Source organism: Amborella trichopoda, chromosome 11 (genome assembly GCF_054954075.1).
Source record: "Amborella trichopoda isolate Santa Cruz 75 chromosome 11, AtrichopodaSantaCruz75HAP2 v2.0, whole genome shotgun sequence".
NCBI classification, from domain to species: domain Eukaryota; kingdom Viridiplantae; phylum Streptophyta; class Magnoliopsida; order Amborellales; family Amborellaceae; genus Amborella; species Amborella trichopoda.
Genome location: NC_142346.1, coordinates 37,297,860 through 37,317,840, shown reverse-complemented (window position 1 = coordinate 37,317,840; position 19,981 = coordinate 37,297,860). Strand labels below are relative to the sequence as shown.

Below are 19,981 nucleotides of genomic sequence, written 5' to 3'. Positions count from 1 at the left end.
AAGTAAAGAGCACCTTCAAATAGTGTTGAAAGATGTTTTAATATTAGAAATCCTTGTGATGGACTGAAAATTTATCTTTATATCTAATTATAAAGTTAAAGCTTAAAAAATAGTGTAGATTGAGCAGATCTATGAATATTTGAGAATTTTAAAAATTGACGGTCCAGAAAATATATTATATGTTGCACTATCTTCAAGAAATGAATCCATTGTTTTTCTCATGTCTATACATGTTAACGTTGAGATGATGGATTTGAGGATTTTTGAGCATCGAAACAACCATTTCTAGTGAATTTTGAGTTGCACATTGTTTAGAGCCGCACTCTTAAATAAACTTTTTCAAGTTGATGTTCAAAATCCATTTAAAAATGAATAATGGAGAGAGAGCGTATCCACATCATATTTAGTAAGTAAGAGATTATCAATAAATCGGCTCACCATGAAATCGGAAACTAATCATTTTTATTTTAAAAGTCGGATAAAAAAATCAGGTAAAAAATATGGATTGGCAAATATACTTCATATAAAGAGATCGCGAATACATTGGACTAAGGTAAAAAAATCGGAGTAAAAAATCAGATATATTTAAAATATTAGAAATTTTAAAACTCTAAATATATATATCACTCAATATAGAAAAAATTAGTAGTGGTGAGGAGTAATGCTTTTACTCTATATATCACTCAATATAAAAATGACCTCCCTGTAAATATAAATTTCAAATATTTAATGTGATATATCTCTGGATTATCTATTCTAAGTTAAGTATTGGTAGGTGAATTCAATTTACATTTTTCTAAAAAAAATTATCTGTCTCATACTTGCTAACTATGGTTTAACTATAACCACCCGAAAAAATACTCACCATATCCATAGCTATCCATAGCAGACAACGTGAGAAAGTTTGGGAGAATAAAAATAAAAATAGAAATAGAAATTTCATAAAACAAAAAAAACATATTGAACTTTAAAAAAAAGGCAGTGTATTAGTAGGAAGTATATTTTAAAGCAAATTTTTTGAAAAAATCGCCTTTTAAATTTTTTCGTTAAAAGATCGCGTATTTTTACCGATCTATTGAAAAAGTCACATATTAAATAGTTTTTTAAAAAACGTGTCTTTTTTTTTTGAAAGAGTCGCTATTAATTTTTTTGAAAAAATTTCGATTAAATGGGCGACTTGCATCCGGTTTTCTTTATTTATCGCAACGAGTGGAAGAGTGTGAGCGTTTGTCGGCCGAAGCTGACGCCAGGATTGCGTTTGTCTGACCCGAAGCCAAGGATTTATCGGGACAATGATGATTTGTAGTGTCAATGGTTTTAAGGCTTCTTCTGTTCGCTTATTTAGGTTAGGCTAGGTTTTTAAGCTGTATTCTACTTCGTAGAAAAGGTCTCGGGAATTTATTCGTTTAGGGTTTAGGTGAAATTCAGGGCGGTTTCAGGCGAATTACTTGGTTTACGGATAACCTAGGGTTTTAAGCTGTATTCTTCTTTGTAGAAATTTAGGGTGGTCTCAGGGGAATTTCTTTGGTTTAGGGTTTGGTTGAGATTTAGAGCAAATGGCGCACAGATTGCTCAGAGATTCGGAAGTTGATGGTTGGGAGCGTTCTGATTTCCCAATCATATGTGAATCGTGTTTGGGAGACAACCCTTATGTTCGAATGGTGAGTAATCTTCTCCGTTTTTTTTTTGGCAGAGCATTCTACCTTGCTAAAATAAAATGGCTAGTAATCTACTCCGTTTTGTTTTTGACAGAGCATTCTACCTTTCTAAAATAAAATAAGCTTCGTTTAGTAATTATCGCAGTTGCTTATTCATTCTCATGAACTTTGTACTTGTGTTGGAACCATATTGGAATTCCTTTCCCTCTTTCATATTGATCTTCCTTTCCCTCTTTCATATTGATCTCTGTGTTATGGTGCTGAAAGATTGGTTTACTGATAGAGAAATAATCTCTTATGGTGCTGAAGATTGGTTTACTGATAGAGAAATAATTGCATCTTTTTAGTGGTGGGTTTTATTCTTTAACTAAAACCTCTGGACTTTCAGGCCAATGGCTATTATGAGTATTTTGATATTCAAGTGAAAAAATAATATTTATTTTCTGACAATTTGACAATATGTGTTTTATAACGTGTATAATATATATGATATGTGATATCTTTTACTTAGAGGACTTGAAACAAGTCTGTTGAATTTTACTTCCATGGAAACACAGATCACTATATATGATATGTGATATCTTTTACTTAGAGGATGTGAAGCAAGTCTGTCGAATTTTACTTCCATGGAAACACATGTCCTGAATTTAGCTGGAAATGTTTCCTCATGAGAAGTTGGACATTTTTTATATGATATCCATATAAACTTTGATTCCTGTCTAGTAGTTACTGAGGCTTCTTCTTATAGGATTTTTTTTGGGGATGCAGACAAAAGCAAATTTTGATAAGGAATGTAAGATTTGTTCGAGACCTTTCACTGTATTTAGATGGAGACCTGGTCGTGATGCAAGGTACAAAAAAACTGAGGTTTGTCAAACTTGTAGCAAGCTGAAGAATGTGTGCCAAGTGTGTCTCCTTGATCTTGAATATGGGTTGCCAGTCCAGGTTCGGGACACTGCTTTAGCTATTACCAATGATGCCATTCCAAAGAGTGATGTGAACAAGGAATACTTTGCAGAAGAGCATGATCGCAAGGTATGCTGTAGAATAATATCCCATGTCCATAAGGCTAAATATTGTTTACAATCATAGTCATGCTTTGGTTTTCAATTGTTGGGTCTTGTTTTATGGCTGTAATATTTGGAAGAGTATGATTGAAATTTGTTGCCGCAATTGAATACCCAGGTTAAACTTTTGTTTCCATTATTTTTGGTTCAAACAATTTGTGTTGTGAATGATAGTAGGAAGTAGCACCATTACTACTTTGGAAGATTTATAAACTGGATTTAATGTAGGTGCTTAATATCTTCTGGTGACTAAAAATCCTGTCCTTGACGCTTCAAAATTCTGTTTGAATGTCATGGTCATTTTATGTTATAGGAGACAGAAAGATTATCTTATATCCTAATTTAATAAATGATGTCATGGAACTTATTGTCCAGTGTTTGAAAATTCACCCAAGTCGACTTGGACTTGGGCAAGTTACTTGGACAGGGTAACCTGTGGAGCACGAAATAGGGTACCTAACAGTACTTCGTATGATACTGGGGCAAGTTCTGTACAAACTTGCTTGTGTAGTATGAAACTCGGGCTGATTTGCCTGAGTTTCATAATAACCAGGTGAGTTGCTACAATACTCCCCTGAGTATTGTGTGGTGATAAGTTCAAAAGGGGGCTGAAAATCCTACGTTTTTTTTCTTGGTTTCTTTGATTTTGAGGTTTAGGGTGGGCCTTTTTGGCTAGAGTTGCATCCTCAATAAGATTTTAGCATGATTTATCTATTGGAAAACAATAGATTTGAGAACAAAAATTAGATCTGACTTTTTGGTTCAAAATGTAAGTCAAGATTTTGACTGATTTTAAGTTAACTTTTTTCAGAAATAAAAAGAAAGAATTTGACTGATTTTAAGTTAACTTTTCTCAGAAAAAAAAAGAAAGAATTTGACTGATTTTGAAAAAATTGCAATTTGTTCACAGTTGATGGTTAGAATTTGATGAAATTTGATCTCTAAGCCTAATTTTGTGTTCTTGCTCCAACCACATGCTTGACTTTTGAAATAATATCAATTAGGACTTGAGAGATTTGAAATTTGGAATTACTATTCATCAGAATTTTTCAAGAGCTTGGTTCTCTTGGAACAAACTTGAAACCCAAAACTGATTTGGTGGTTTTGATTGAAACTTTGACAAGAACTTGAAGCATCGGTTCACATCCAGTGGGAAGTTTGGTGGATTAGCTTCGAAGCTTGGGTAATATTTCATTTTTATCAATTCAAAGTCTTAATTTTTACTAAATCAAATCCAATTGCTTTTTTACTCATTTTGTATATACTGTTATGCTTTTTGTATTTTTATTATTTTGTTTTTCTGAAGCTCCCTTATTTTTTGGGTTTTCCATTTTTCTCATGCCATGTATAGTTTTTTATTTGTACCATTTATGGAAATTTTTATTGTTTTTCTGAAGTCTTTGATTTTGTACGACTTCTACTTCCTTTTTTTTAATGTTTTTTTGCCCTTTTTATGGCTCCAGCTGGACTTCAGATAGTCCAAGTCAACTTGGCCTAGTCACTTAGCTCGGGCAGATGCAGAGTACCTTGCCCGAGCTGGGTTTTAGAATACTGTTTGTCTATTTAATCGTCATATGAAAATTGCTTAGTATGATACTTATGTTCTATCATTTGCTGCTAGGATACTATCTAGATTCTTCCTCTGCATATTGTTTGGTTTATTTAACAGATTTGCATGCTGTACTACATGTCATATACACTCGTTAAAATATTTTTTCTTGTAAAATGTTGCATACATGTCTGCAACCTGCTGAGTCATTATGTTTATCATTTTGGGACTTAGTACTCAGTGATCAACATGATTTTTAGGCGATTCGTTCTTTCGTGTTTTGAATGTATCAAGTGATTCTTCTGATGTATTATTGCAGTTTTATCAAATGCGGCCACATAACGCATTATGTGGCCACATAATGCGTTATGCGGCTATGGGGGCATTGCTGATTTGCATATGTGGGATTTCGCGATGCGGCCACATATGCGGTGCATTGACTGCATATGCGTCTGCATTGGCTGCATCACCTGCATTGCCCATGATGTGCGGGTCTGCCCAGGAGTAGGGGCAAAACTTAAAACCCCCTGGGGGAATGAGGACGGGGGATGGGGGACTACAACCATGCCTCCATGGTTATAAGGGGATTGAAATAAAACAAGAAACAAAATTTTTTTGTGATTCCAAAAATTTCAGAAAAACAATTTGAGGCTCGTTCTTGATTCTTTGCTGGATTGTTTGATATTATTTAGGGCTTCATTTTGAATGTTTTCTAGCAAAGATTCAACAAGTATTTGAAAGAGTACAAGGCCTATTGGATTAAATGCAAGAAATTAAAATTTCTTCTGATTTGGGCTTTCTAAGTTATTTTAGGTTGTGGTTATAGGCTTGTTATTGTGCAAGTATTTTGGTCTTTGAATGTTATGTTAAATTGTTTATTGTCGTTACTATTGGGATGAAGTGGATTACTTTATAATAACACATGTAAGACTATAACTATGTTGCTCTTTTCAGACTATTAGGGCATCAGGCGACTAGGACAACTAATATATTAGAGAGAAGTACTAAATTAAAATTTCTACTATCACACAAATAACACATTTGTGTTTTCCATGCATTCTCATATTTTTATTTTTTTCTAATTGTTTTTAAATGTATTGACTGCATCATTTGTGATGCATCCTACCTCGGACTGCATTGAGCCGCATCGGGTCTGCATTTTCCATTGAGTCTGCATTTGCCATTGATGACGTTGGTATTATGAGAGAAGCAGTGATGTGAGGGAAACGAGGCATCGATTGGCTATCTTTAGTACTGGGAAACAGAAATTTCATGGTTATAAGGGGATTGAAATAAAAAAAGAAAAAAAAAAAAAAATTTCTTTCCAAAATTTTAGAAAATCAATTTGTGGTCGTTCTTGATTCTTTGTTGGATTGTTTGATATTATTTGGGGCTTCATTTTGAATGTTTTCTAGCAAAGATTCAACAAATATTTGAAAGAGTACAAGGCCAATGTGATTGAATCCAAGAAATTAAAATTTCTTCCGATTTGGGCTTTCTAAGTTATTTTAGGTTGTGGTTGTAGGCTTGTGATTGTGCAAGTATTTTTGGTCTTTGAATGTCATGTTAAATTGTTTACTGTCGTTACTATTGGGATGAAGTGGATTGCTTTATAGTAAGACATGTAAGACTATAACTATGTTGCTCTTTTCAGACTATTAGAGTGTCAGGCGACTAGGACAACTAATATATTAGAGAGAAGTACTGAATTTAAATTTCTACTATCACGCAAATAACACATCCGTGTTTTCCATGCATTCTCATATTTTTATTTTTTTTAATTGTTTTTAAATGTATTGACTGCATCATTTGTGATGCATCGTCGGACTGCATCGAGCCACATCCTGATTTGAACCCGCGACCGCATTGAGTCTGCATCTGCCATTGATGACATTGGTATTATGAGAAGCATGATGTGAGGGAATCGAGGCATCAATTGGCTATCTTTAGTACTGGGAAACAGAAATTTCAATTAGGTGAATTGGATATGGGTCAGTAAAGAGTCAGTTAGTTGCAGTCTTGTAGAATAGGAAGTTCGTATTTTTATTTTATTTTTCACTGGTTTGGTATGTCATACACGCACGCTTGTTTTGGAGGTTTCCATTTAACGGATAATGGGCAAGTACATGGTCTATAAAGCCAATTTTATTTGTTAGAGATGGTTCTTGCAGAAAATTTAAAATATAGAGAATTTGGGGTGGAGAGTAGACTTCCTTGTAGGCCTTGATTAAAGGTTTATTCCTTCGAACCTGAGTTTTTTTTTTCCTCTTCTGGATTTAACGGACCAGCCAGCATATGAGTAAGCATCAGTGGTTTCAGGTGATAATCCTGCTGCAATAAGTGGAACAAGTCATGCCTGTGAAAGTTTTCTTCTTCCTCAGTCATATATACATCTTTGTTTTTCTGTAAGTAATCTGGTTTCAAGGTGATGTCTAGGATTTCACAATGGATGACAATTTTGAAAAATTGGAAAAAAAATTGCTAGCACGCACCTGCTAGCAAAAGTAGCGTGGGAATAACTTCCAAATAATTTTCTAAGCTATTTATCTGGTGCATGTCTAACTTAGTGATCTGCTGTGATGCTCATGAACTTTTGGGCTTCCTTAGATTAGCTTGGCTGGCTGTATTGATATACTCGCTCAAATTGCAGTACAATCAAATGTATTGATTTATTATCCTTGTCCCCAGAAGACAACAACGGTGACACCTTCATTGTTCTGGTCACATCAGAGCTGACATATCATCTGAAGTTTGGGAATCCTGGGGACAGGGATGGAAATGGCTCCTATAGATTTGTCTGATGATGTGCTTATGATTTTCAATCTAAAATGTCGAAGGAGTAGAATAAAATATCTACAGAGCTGCATTGGTAAGCTGGGAGTTTCTATATGTTTGTTAATTCAATACAAGTAAAACAGCTACAGGCACAATCGACTTTATGTTTTTATGGATACCTTTTAACACTACGTGAGGCATCTTATTTTCTATAATCTATAATTTTCTGTCACTAAATGCATTGGGAGTGCCTGTTGTGGTTATGTCTGCTACTGAAATGAATGCGTCCACCTTCATGTTTCGTATTTAAAATTAAAATTAGCAATGTAACTTTTGGTGGGTAAATATCCAATGCTTCCTCGAAGCTTTGAAGCTTTGTTTGTGGAATGGGAATGGGTAAATATCCAATGCTTTCAAAGATGCACTGAATTTCTTGAAATTATTTGCGAGTATTATTTGCTTTGAAGTTGCATTTTTTTAACTAGAGATCTATAGTTGATGGATACAATAGTTCTGAAAAGCTTGTAAGATTCTTCTCTTTTGGGGTTGAGTTCCTATGTAATAATTTTCTGCTGTAATTGGTTGAGTGATTTCATTGGGTGGATACAGGCTAGAGCTGGGATAGATTATGAATCATCTTATGGAAAAGCTCGCCCAAATGATACCATTTTAAAGCTCCAAAGAACAACACCATATTACAAGAGAAACCGTGCACATGTCTGCAGTTTCTATGTGAGGGGTGAATGCACAAGGGGTGCTGAATGTCCATATAGGCATGAGATGCCCATAACTGGGGAGTTATCGCAGCAGAATATCAAGGACCGCTACTATGGGTATGGTCTCGACTCTTATCTAAGATCTTTTCCTCCTCCATGTTGCATTGTTGCCATGCATGAAGACATCCAAATTCCAATTATTTTCCTCATAGCTGGGGCCATTTGTATATGTAAATTTGCTCATTGCAAAGTGTTACTTGTCATTGGATGGGAAAGTAGAGTATGATCTATTTGATCATGATAACAGCATTATCATGGGTTTTATAGCATACATTTCTCTTATGCATGGTACTTCCCACTCTCCCTTTGTTCCTGTCCAACCCATTGATTGGACAGTGATGCATATGACTTTGCCATTACCATGACCATCTGGAATCTGAATCATTCTATATTTCCTTAAAACAAAAGCTTCACTTGTTTTATATATAGCATGTCTGAGTAATACGTGTTTTCACAGTGTGAATGATCCAGTTGCACTGAAACTTCTCAACAAGGCAGGCGACATGCCTTCTCTCACCCCACCTGAAGATGAGAGCATTAAGACCCTCTATGTTGGTGGCCTCGACACGCGAGTCACTGAGCAAGACCTCAAGGACCACTTCTATGCATATGGGGAGATTGAGTCCATAAGAATGGTGCTTCAAAGGGCGTGTGCCTTTGTTACATACACAACCCGAGAAGGCGCTGAAAAAGCAGCCGAGGAGCTCTCAAATAAGCTGGTCATAAAGGGGCTCAGGCTAAAACTTATGTGGGGTAAACCCCAAGCCCCAAAACTGGAGGGTGAGACCCAAGATGAAGAGGCCATGAAACAAGGGGTAGTTTCTCATGGTGGGTTACTTCCTAGAGCTGTCATATCTCAACAGCAAAGCCAACCACAACCACCGGGCACCCATGATCAAAACCCACTTCCCCCTCCACCTCCTCTGCATTACTTTAACATTCCTCAACCAGAGAGAACATTCTACCCATCAATGGACCCTCAAAGAATGGGTGCCCTTGTTCCTTCTCAAGAGGCAAGTACTAGTAGCTCACAAAGTGGTGATGGTCAAGAGAAGAAGACACAACAACAAGGGGGTCAGTTTAGGCCTCAAGATGGACCTCATTATGGTTATCAGGGTCAACCTCAACAAGGTCAGTACCCTCAGTTTTATCCCCCATTTGGGTTTATGCCTCCTTATCAGCAATATCCACCTCCTCCTTATCAGTCGGGACAAGCACCGCCACCACCACCACCACCACCACCACCACCACCACAACAATATTACCCTCAGCAGTTTTGAAATTCTTAAAATTCCTCCTTTGCTGCCCCTTTATATCTTTTATGTTTCCTTCCAATTTCGTGTGGAGTAATCAGCTGTTCTGGTCCAGTGAATCCTTAGATCTTGATATGTTTCTAGTATGGATTTTTGTGTTATCAATTAATGATGGAATTTTGGATTGATTTTTGATGGGCTTACCATCGTATCAATGGCGTTCCCACGTGAGTTCCGATGGCATCTTGATTTATACAATCCCAATTTAATATTTTCCAAAATTCTCTAATTCCTTTCTCTTTGGTTTTTGTTTGGTTTCTGATGAAAGAAGAATCTTTCTTGCAAGTTCTGGAGCTTGTGGGGAATTGATCACCTGGCTTGATGGTAATGGTGACGCCAATTGTACCACAACATCCCAGGTTGATCATCCTGCTGACCTACTCAATAGAAGTTGAGAGTTTGTGTTTGCAGCCATGCGAGAGCATTTTTTGTTTTTACTCTCTTTAGTTTGGATTTGGACTTGAGAACTCAGTAATTGCAATCCAGAGCTGTAGTGAGGTTTCAAGATGGGACCATCGATCGAGATATTCTCCTTTGTTGAAGATTCTTAAGACTTGTATTTGTTATTACTGAATTTTCTGTTTTCAAGATGGTGCCAAAAACATCCCAACTGTATAACAAAATTTTGTGATATTGCAAATTTAATGAGGTGCTCATCATGCGGTGACATTGTTAAAAGGGTGTGGTTTCTATAAGGTTGCAACCTTAAACAATCCAATTGAGGTGCACCTCCAATTAGGATTATCTCCAAATCGATTTTTATATCTAATTATAAAATTTTAAACTAAAAAAAATAGTTAAAATCAAGTAGATCTATAAACATATGAAAATTTTGAAAATGGACGGTCTAGAGAAAATGGACTGTCTAGATAATGTGTTACAAGATGCGCTATTTATAGAATTCAAAATCTTTTTTTTTTCCTATTCATATATTTCGATTAGAGGGCTTTTCAACATTAAAACAATTTTTTTCGATAGATTTTTGAGGTACATCTGTAGTTCTACATTTTAAGGTTGCAACCTTATATAAACTTTTTACTTTTTCCTTGTTTAAAATACATGTTGAAGTACAACTTCATTACGATCAATTCTGCATGGTTTAACACATCTGCATGGTTTATCACATGCACGCTCTCAAGCTCTTGCTCGGTCTGTACTTCATTGCACACAGTGTGGTTAGGCGCCAGTTCGTTTTGGTCCCTTGTTAAGAAGGAAAATGTTTGCGTGTGAAAATATTGTTTGGAAAATATTTTCATGTAAAAGAAATTTCTTATGTCGTTAGTTGTGAGAATATTTTCATATCAATTGGTCTTTGTATTTTTTTATATCAATTGACAATTAATTGGTATGAAAATATTTTCACTATGAGAGAATTTTTTTCAAGTAAAAATATATTTTAAAAAATATTTTCACACGAACCAAACGTGCCCTCAATGAATGTTAATTCGTAGGGCACCCATAAGGACAAGAGAGATGCAAGATAGACAAAATCAAACGTTAGCCGTGGACCATCGTACTTGTGTTGGTTGAGAGTCCTAGTACATGAATCCGGCCGGCTTAAGATGAACATATCAATGGGAGAAGGTATTGACATCTTGCATGCAGCATTACAATTATTATTCACTTCTACAAAACGCATCGTTCGATAACTTGCGGTCATGATATATATATCGGTCAATTTTATTGGGCTAAAATTAATTAAATGGTGTGGTGTGCATAACGTTGCAACCTTAATCCATCAAAGTAAGGTGCATCGTTATAGATATGTTGAAAATTTTTAGTATGGCCTGAAAATCTATTTAAACCTATAATTATAAATTTTTTTAAACTCGAAAAATGATTCAAATCAAGCAGATTTATAAAACATGGAAACTTTGAAAACAGACGGTCTAGATAATATCGCAAGACGTACTATTTATGGGATTTGAAATCTTTTTTTTTTTTTTTTAATTAATATTCATACAATGTTGAGATGACCAATTAGATGATTTTCGAATGTCTAAATAGCCTTTGCAATGGATTTATAAGGTGCAACTTGATTATACGATATAACGTGCTAGCCTTATATGAACTTTTTTCATAATTATATTTGCTTAGTGTCTTTTTAGTTGGTCCAAGGTCCCGGGTTAAAGAATTACCTAATTTCCCTTATTTTCGTTAATACCCTAAACAAGCTATTAGTTGTTCAATATTAGCAAGCATAAAACATGGGTTTACAATGAAAAAAATGTGAATCCATGTTGCTAATACTGAACAACCCCATTATTATCTTAATTTGAAGGTTTCATATTGTTGGCCTTGAATGACCCCAATATAGGGGCGACACTACTTATATTTAAACATTAAAATTAATTTTTACAATTATATTGAACATTTGATTGTTTTCTAGCTAAATACATTGTAAATCATACGAAATTCTTATACATTTTAAATCCTATGGGTCAATTTATCAATTATGCATTTATATATTGTTTTGCACAATAAATTTGGACTACCCTTAATAGTGGTTTTATATATGTAGGTTTAATAGATGGATATCAAAATAGTTTACAACAAAAATTGATTTATTTTTTCACTCATAATAGTTTCAAGATTTGTTTCTTTAAAATGGTTTATAAAGTTCGTTAAAGTTTCACTTACAAATAATTGGTAGATTTATTAGAACAAAAAGCATCATCTCATCTTTCAGTATAAAAACCTGGGTAGTGTAGTATAATAGCAAAAATTCTTTGAACATTTATTGTCACCAATAGGTAAATGTGCACCGCACGGTTTACAATGTTGTAGAAGAGACCACCGAGCAAAGCCGCATTCAAGGACTGTGGAACATGAGTGTTGCATTCAACAATATGCTGTGAAATTATTGTAAAATAAATATAAGGGCAAGCTTTTTATGTTTCCCCTACATTAAAAAATTTAAAGAAAATATCCTATCATCCTTTTTAACTTTTATATCTCATCAAATCCAAAAATTGAAACTATAATTTGTAAACAAAATGACTCCATTTTTTCTATCTTTCAACCCCCTGAACCCTTTTGACTATGTATTATTGACCTCAACAACTTATGAAATAATTCTATCTCTCTCTTTATAAAACCCAAACTCCATCTCTCTCTCTCACATCTTCATCTCTCTCTCAAAACTCCATCTCTTTCCCTAAAACTCAAACTCCATTTCTCTCTAAAACTCCATCACTCTCTAAAACCCAAACTCTATCTCTCTCTCTCTCTCTAAAACTCCATCTCTCTCATACATATGAGAAGGTGTGCTCGTGTTCGAGCTCAAGCTAAACCTCTTGGTTGGTAAACTCATCGAGAAGTGAAGAGAGAGAGATGGATTTTTAGAGAGAGAGATTTTATCGAAAAATTATTTTTAATATTGTCAATAAGCGTGCCCCAATGAGAAGATGCCACGTACTAAATTTCATATTCATACAATTAGTATAAAAAAATTAAAAATAAAATACTTTGAGATTTCTGATCTAAGATCAAACGGTGAGTAGCTCTCTTGATCAAAATTAGATGGCTGGATCGTAGGAAGATGATAGAACTTCTATGTGGTATAGAAAATATAGAAACCTTTCCCTAGACATAAAAGTGAAAAAGTGGCGCACAAAGAGTGAACTATAAGGCTTTATATTGGGCAAAATGCCCACAACCAACAAATATTTTTCTCTCGAAACTATCTTTTTGACTTTTTCTACTAATAATCTCTTATCTTTCCTTAACTAATCCCCCGACCCATTTATAATCTCTTTTATGTCTTTAACTAATCCTCCAATCCATTTGCAAAATAAATGTGTCGGAAAATTTAGAAGTGTGACGAATTAATTCAAGAGGAAGGCGTAATTATAAGGATAAGAATATGAAATATATGAAGTATATTTATACAAAATAAAAATAATTTATTTTTAAATTTCCATAATAAAAATAATTTATACATAAATTTCCTAACTTTAATCATCAAAATGATCCCAATCCATAATTTGAAGTGGGATCCAGACACTATAATTAGTCGGGCAAGTTTATAATAATAGGCACAAACAAGGAAATAGTTTATAATTGATAACAGTGAAATACATTAAAAAATATTATTTTCGATATCTAAGAATGATAATCTAAGAGAATGAAGTAATTGAGAAAAATGTCGTGGATAGAATTAGAGTTGGTGGGCAAAGTGGAGAGGTGTATCTTAAGTTTATGTGATCATCGTATACTAATGAAACTAAAGGGAAAGTTTTATAGGACCTTGTAAGAACACATCCATGCTTTTATAAGAAGAAGTGTTGGGTAGTCAAGAAACATATCCATAGGATGAGTATAGCTCAGATGTGGATGTAATTGAGATGGATGAGTGGCAAGACAAAAAAGGATATGATTCAAAATAATTACATATTAGAGAACTTAAGGGTGATTCCGATAGGCGATAAGATGAGGAAAGGTAAACTTAGGTAGGTTGACCATGTGTATCGTAGACTGAATATAATACTTGTTAGAAAAAGATATTTGGTTTAAGTGGAAGACTCTAAAAGGGCAAGAAAAATGCCCAAAATAACATGAATGGAAGATGTGAAAAAAAACATAGTAACTTATGATCTGATTGAGAGTAATCTATTGATAAAGCGGAATGGCAGAATAAAATCTATGTAGTCGGCCTGAAATAGTTGGGATAAAACTTGAATAATAGTGATCAACATACACATGGCCTTTGTTAATTCATTTGAAATTCTTGTGAGGCACATATTTGTAAATTTTTTGGAACCTTGAAATTCCTATTCACTTGAATTTTTGCTTGATAATTTGTTTTGTGATTTCTCCAATACAAAGTTGAGGCTTCAAATTGCTGTAATAAAGTTTTACAGAGAACATGCTTCAGCACTTGAGAGAGAGAGGACCTAAAGATAAGCGGATATAATTAGAGGGAGAAGGGGCACATTTAAAGAGAGAGAAAAAGAGGGTTAGGAAGATTTAAGAGTGAGAAAAGAGTTGGAAGAGAAAGGGCATTTTAAAAAAAAAAATTAAAAAGAGAAATGTCATTATTAGAGATAAAAGATAAAAATAGAGAGAGAACATGGACGCAATCAAAGAGAAGAAATGAGTTAGGAGATAAATGGCAATGTTAGAGAGAGCTACTAAAGAGTGAAGAAATGACATGTTTAGAGAGAGAAAGGATTTAAAGAGCATTAGCGAAAGAAAAAACATTATGAGTGAGTGAGAATTTAGCGGATGAGATGGCTCAAGATTAGTACGAGTGAGTGAGAATTTAGCGGATGAGATGGCTCAAGATTAGGGAGAGGAATGGCATGGTAAGAGAGTTAGAGAGAGAAACAGCATGTCTAGAGAGAATCAGAGAGAAAAAGGTTACAACTAGAGATATGAGTGTAAGAGAGAAAGGTGTTAGAGAGATAAATGATACAAAAAGAGAGACCATAATCACAGAGAGAAAGAGTGTGATTAGAGAAAAATAAGTTAGAGAGAATTAGAAAGAGAGAAAGGATGAGAGAAAAGAAAAAAAAGCGAGATGCAAATTTCTTGAAAAATATGATAATTAACTTCTATAGCAGATAGAAGCTAAAGATTCCCATTTTTTGAGAACCTAAAACTTTATAGAGCTAATTTACCATAACACTTCTTGCCAACAAATGAAGAAGTGTTATAGGAGATTGGAACTTTCAAACTTTTGAAGTCAAAAGCTCCAATTATTAAACATTATCGTGATAAACTATAGACTTGTTAGGGTTGGCAATTGGAAACATGCCTGGCTTGTGCCAGGGATCCTAATCTATACAAGATGGGCCTTGACCTAGGTCTAGTTTGACCCAGGTCAATATATTCAAAATAGAAGAAATGATAAATAGGGCTGGGCTATGCCATGGCCTGGGCTCGTGCTCCTACGGAGCGCTCGGGCCATATCATCTCCAATTGGAGTTTGATTTATTGTTGATTATGAAAAATTATCATAAATATACTTTAATTTTCGTCTATCTAGAAAAAACCCCTCAACTTTCATAAACCTCGTTGACATTAATTTTTTTTTCAATTTTAAGTGTTTTGTTTACCAAAATAACTTTCATGGTAGTCGTATTACCATGAAGCACCATTATAGTACTTTAAGTAACGTAAAATGTTATACAGATATATCGCAAGGAGTTGAAGTATTATTATGACACTCAAAATGGCGTAATAGTATCGCACCCTATAAACCCTTTTCTCCTTTACGGTTTTGTTTATATTTATATCTTCTTTCTCTCTCTAATTCTTTTTAATATTTATCTCTTTTTTTTCTCTCTAATTCTTTTTAATATTTATCTATTCTTTCTCTCTATAATTCTTTTTAATATTTATCTCTTCTTTCTCTCTCTCATTCTCTTTTTATCTCTTCTTTCCGTCGCTAAATCTCTTTCTCTCTGTACTTACTTTATCAATTCAATAAATGCAATTCCAATGCGTCAAGGAGATTTGTATAACAACTTATGCGTATCTTACTGTAACAATCCTAAACTTGTTTTTTTTAAAAAAAAGAAAAAGAAAAAAAGAAAGCAATAATAATATTCATAGTATTAACAAAAATAAATACAAATAATAAATAAATAAAATAATAAGTATATATTAGTAATGATAATAATAATAATAATACTAATATACAGTTAGGATATTATTTCTTTTATATTAACAATAAATAAAAAATATTATTGTTAATATATTTGAGAGTTCAATTTTATTTTGGTGGACCTTAGGTCCGCCATCTTAAACCTTTATGTTAACACCTCTTATTACAACACCTTGCATTGAGGTGCTTTTTTATTTATTGGACGCTCTCTCTCTCTCTTAAAGCTAAAAACCCCTCAATGGGTTTCTTGTGCTCTCTCTCTCTCTTAAAACGAACCCCCCCCCCCCCCCCCAACGGGTTTCTCACTCTCTCTCTCTTAAAGCTTAAACTCCATCAGTTTTTTTTTTTCTTTTTCTCTCTCAACTGAAAACCCCATCGACATGTTTCTCTTTCTCTCTCTAGGCGAATTTTCATCGGAAGCTCCCTCTCAAATATTTTAGATAAGTTGCATCGTCTTCCTGAAAAATAGTCTGTTTTTAATAAATAGTGATATTTCCGTTCAGGATATTTATTTTATAAGTTTTGTGTGTAAGTGATTTCATTATCTTGAAAAATAATCCGTTCTTTTTAAAAATGAAATGAAATAATTATTTCTGCTTATTATCATGAATTTTAAGCACGATATATTTTATGCGCAAGTAACCTCATTATTTTGAAAAATAATCTGTTTAATAAAATTGTGATATTTTAACTATGTTAGAAATTTTAAATGCTGTAAAATTATTAGAAATAAATATGATATTTCTGCTGTTAGTAAAATTGTAAGATTTCTTTCTACTGTTTTTGAATATTTAGACATTGTAAATTTCATGTGTAAATGACTGCCTTATTACTTAAAAATTGATATTTTTGCAATTGATTATAGCATTGTTGTGAAATGTTCATTTGTAAATTGATATCCCATAAATTGTGATAATTCAGTATTTTTGAATTTCTATAAGAGTTTTTCTATACATATTAAATTGGCAATTATGCTAGAATGTCTTTACAAACTGCTACCTTTCTATATTTGAGCCCAAAATATTTGATTGGTTATTTTTGAAATGTTATTGAAAGTGACTGTTATTAATCGTTTCAGTGAAATTCATATTAATGATTTCAGTGATATGTTGAGTACATGATATTTGCTGCTTTCGAATGTTTAAAAAGATTTAGAAATAATTTAAGTATACAAGTGAACTCATCTGGTTCGCCGGTGAGGTATAAGTGGACCTATCCGGGACACCGGTAAGGATTAAGTGGACTCATCCGGTACGCCGGTGAGGTATAAGTGGACCTGTAGGGATTAAGTGGATCTATCTGGGACGTCGATAGCGATTAAGTGGACCCATCAGGACGCTGATGGGGTTTATAGGTGACCTACTTGGGACGCCAGTAGGGTATTTTGTGAAATCCTTTGAATTATGCACTGCTGTTAAAGTGTTATATGTATTTCAATTATTCGGATTATACTTAATTATGCATTTATTGAAAGTGAAACTGTTGATGCATTTCTGTTAATAGATCTCCTTTTTGAAAATATTGATACCTTTCAACCATGATTATTTTTAGGATTATAATGATCACTTACTGAGTAGCCAAACTCATCAAACTATGGTAAATATTTTTCAAGATAACTGCGGTTTCATTTTGAGTGCTCGTCGGGATCAACTCTGAAAGATATTGTTGTTGTGCTAGCTTAACTTTCTTTTGTTACCTTGTAAGAATTCGCCACAGTAAATTTGTCTTATCAATAGATGTATATATGTTTTGGACTGTCACATCTCAAGAATATATGTATTGTAATTTCTTGGGGCGTGACACTTACCCTCCCTTATAAAAACTCCTGTCAACCCCATTCGACTCCGTTTGCAATTATCTCGTCGGTAAATCTGGAAAATTACTTGAACGCGCTTCTTGCATACTAGAAAAGCCAAACCACGCTTCTTCGTACATCCTTGGGACCGCAATCTCGCTGGAAAAAGTGGATATTATTTCTTTGGCCAGGAACACTATCAGAAATTTCAAAAAAACTTTTTTTCATTGCTTGGAGCGTTGAAATGTCGCTAGGAATCTTCTAGGCCTAAAGATTTTCGATAATTGAAAATGTGCTCTCTTTGAAAAACGAGGAGACTACATACACCCTTACATATCTCTCATACACCCTTACATATCTCTCTCCCTATCTCTTAGGCATTATTTTTAAGAATATTCTCCTATCCTATTTAAAAGGCACCAAAGAATTTAGGGCTATTGAAAAGGAAAGGCATCGCCCCTCCCACGTAACTCTCTCTATCTTTATCTCCCTCATGCAATTAAAGAAATAAATATATAGGAAATCCCTCGGTGGTTCTCTCTCAAGGTGTAGAGATAAATATAATGATACAAATGGAGATAAAAATGATCAATTATCCTTTTTTTTTTTGACAGAAATTCCACAACTGTATTAAGCTAGGATGAAATTACAGAATTAGAAACAATAGTTTCAGGAAGGGAGGAATCTCCTTTAGCAAGAGAGTCTGCCAACACATTGGCCTCTTTATAAACATGAACAAAGGAAAATGAAAATGAAGATGAGAGGTCTAAACTTTGAAGCAGCAAAGATTTGAGCTCCCAAGGCAGCTTCTGTTTCCCTTTACACCACTTAATGACATTAGGAGAATCCCCTTCATGGATACAAGAACACCCCACATTCTTTTCCATAAAGATACGTAGACCATAGAAAAGAGCAAACAGTTCTGCAAAATTAGTTGTACGCATCCCAAGTGGACCTGCATACGTAAATATCATGCTCCTCATCCAATCCCTAAGCACACGACCAAAGCCAGTTGGACCTGTATTCCCTATCGAACTGCCGTCAAAAGTAAGCTTGTATACACCAAGGGGTGGAGCCACCTATCTTCCTATAGGCCTACCTTAAAGAAACCCATATGAAACAAATTATTTAAATTTCTTCTGACATCCAATTCCTATATGTCCTAGCCAACTTTAGTAACTGAAAGATATAACCAAATTGAGTGCAAAACTCTCTCCAATTTTTTCCAAAAGGCAGACATTTCTCCTCAAAAACTCTCATAGTTCTCTCTTTCCAGATGTCCTATAGAATGACGCCTCTAGTAATTTGCCAAATAACATTCCCAGTTCTTGGTAAATCAACCGTACAATTTTGTACGATTCCAACCACTAAAGGTTGCATTACAAATGCAATCCCACGCTGGAAAAAGAACCAACTCCAAAGGCGAAGAGCAAAAGGACAATGAAGGAAGAGATGGTCGCCAGATTCCCCATCTGCCTAACACATGAGACAAATATTTGTAGAATTTTCCCTCTCTTGATAAGATTATCTATCGTAAGCACCTTATTTTGAACCGCCGGCTATAAAAAGCCTTGTACTTTGAGAGGAAGAGGTCATTTCCAGATGATAGCTATCTTAGGCATATACCATCTTCATCGATCGGGGAAAAGCAATAAGTACATGGACTTCACCGAATAAACTCTATTTTTATCAATCTCCCATACCACCTCATCCTCAACATTAAGACAGATATAGACTTCCTCCAATAACCTTAGTAGACCAGAGAGTTGAGAGAAAAGAGAGTCAGGGATTCTATTATATGGAAGATTAATATTCCACACAAATTGGTCACCCCTAGGAACAAAACGATCTGAAACAATAGCATTGAAAACCAAAGCAAAGAGTATTTTCAGTGGAGAATCCCCCACCCATTTGTGGTGCCAGAAAGAAATATTGTTGCCAGTGCCCACAGACCAACGAATATCTCTATGAATAAAACCTTTCCATGAGTGAATAGACCTCCAATAAACAGACATTCCCCTAATTCCACTTCTAGCCCCCACCCACATACCAAAACAATCCGACCTATATGTTGAAGTAATGACTTTGTACCATAGGTGATCTTTAAGAACGAAACTCCTCCACCACCCCTTATAGAGTAAGGCTTGGTTAACAGTTTTGATTTCCCTAATGTCGAGGCCCCCTTCCTTCTTGGGCGTGCACACCCTATCCCATCGAAGAAGATGGAATTTCCTTATCTCCACTGAGGATCCCCAAAGAAAGTTCATCATCATTGCTTCAACTTTCCTAGCCACCGAAGAAGGGAAATGTAAAATTGACATTTAATAAACAGGTAAGTTCGACAGACAAGCCTTAATAAGTGTAATCCTTCACCCAAAGGAGAGATATTTAAACTTCTATATATTAAGTTTAACTTGGATGAGTTATAGAATTTTATT

General features: G+C 34.4%; 2 protein-coding genes across 5 annotated transcripts; one reads left to right on the top strand and one right to left on the bottom strand.

The window, feature by feature from the left end:
• Nucleotides 1-1,374: 1,374 nt before the first annotated feature.
• LOC18436786 (zinc finger CCCH domain-containing protein 40) lies at nt 1,375-9,293 on the top strand. 4 transcript variants are annotated; one of them, XM_088852587.1, is made up of 5 exons: nt 1,375-1,661; nt 2,427-2,693; nt 6,963-7,143; nt 7,659-7,882; nt 8,283-9,293. In XM_088852587.1, the coding sequence occupies exons 4-5, from the start codon at nt 7,830-7,832 to the stop codon at nt 9,103-9,105; spliced, it is 876 nt and encodes a 291-aa protein (XP_088708713.1). In that variant the 5' UTR covers nt 1,375-1,661; nt 2,427-2,693; nt 6,963-7,143; nt 7,659-7,829; the 3' UTR covers nt 9,106-9,293. The 4 variants fall into 4 exon arrangements, with proteins under 4 accessions (XP_088708713.1, XP_088708714.1, XP_006847071.1 ...); XM_088852588.1 differs by having other exon boundaries at nt 2,407-2,693; XM_006847008.4 differs by lacking the exon at nt 6,963-7,143.
• Nucleotides 9,294-18,178: 8,885 nt separating this feature from the next.
• Nucleotides 18,179-19,015, bottom strand: LOC148779890 (uncharacterized). Its single transcript, XM_088850628.1, has 2 exons — nt 18,955-19,015; nt 18,179-18,561 (listed from the first exon to the last, which is right to left on the bottom strand). The coding sequence occupies exons 1-2, from the start codon at nt 19,013-19,015 to the stop codon at nt 18,179-18,181; spliced, it is 444 nt and encodes a 147-aa protein (XP_088706754.1).
• Between the last annotated feature and the right edge of the window lie 966 nt (nt 19,016-19,981).

Bases quoted from the DNA above. Each gene is read 5' to 3' on its own strand.
- LOC148779890 (XM_088850628.1), bottom strand. From the start codon at position 19,015: ATGGGGAATCTGGCGACCATCTCTTCCTTCATTGTCCTTTTGCTCTTC. The intron at 18,562-18,954 runs GTTCTTTTTCCA...TAGGGAATACAG, and splicing joins GCTCTTCGCCTTTGGAGTTG to GTCCAACTGGCTTTGGTCGT.
- LOC18436786 (XM_006847008.4), top strand. From the start codon at position 1,557: ATGGCGCACAGATTGCTCAGAGATTCGGAAGTTGATGGTTGGGAGCGT. The intron at 1,662-2,426 runs GTGAGTAATCTT...TTGGGGATGCAG, and splicing joins ACAACCCTTATGTTCGAATG to ACAAAAGCAAATTTTGATAA. The intron at 7,883-8,282 runs GTATGGTCTCGA...GTGTTTTCACAG, and splicing joins ATCAAGGACCGCTACTATGG to TGTGAATGATCCAGTTGCAC.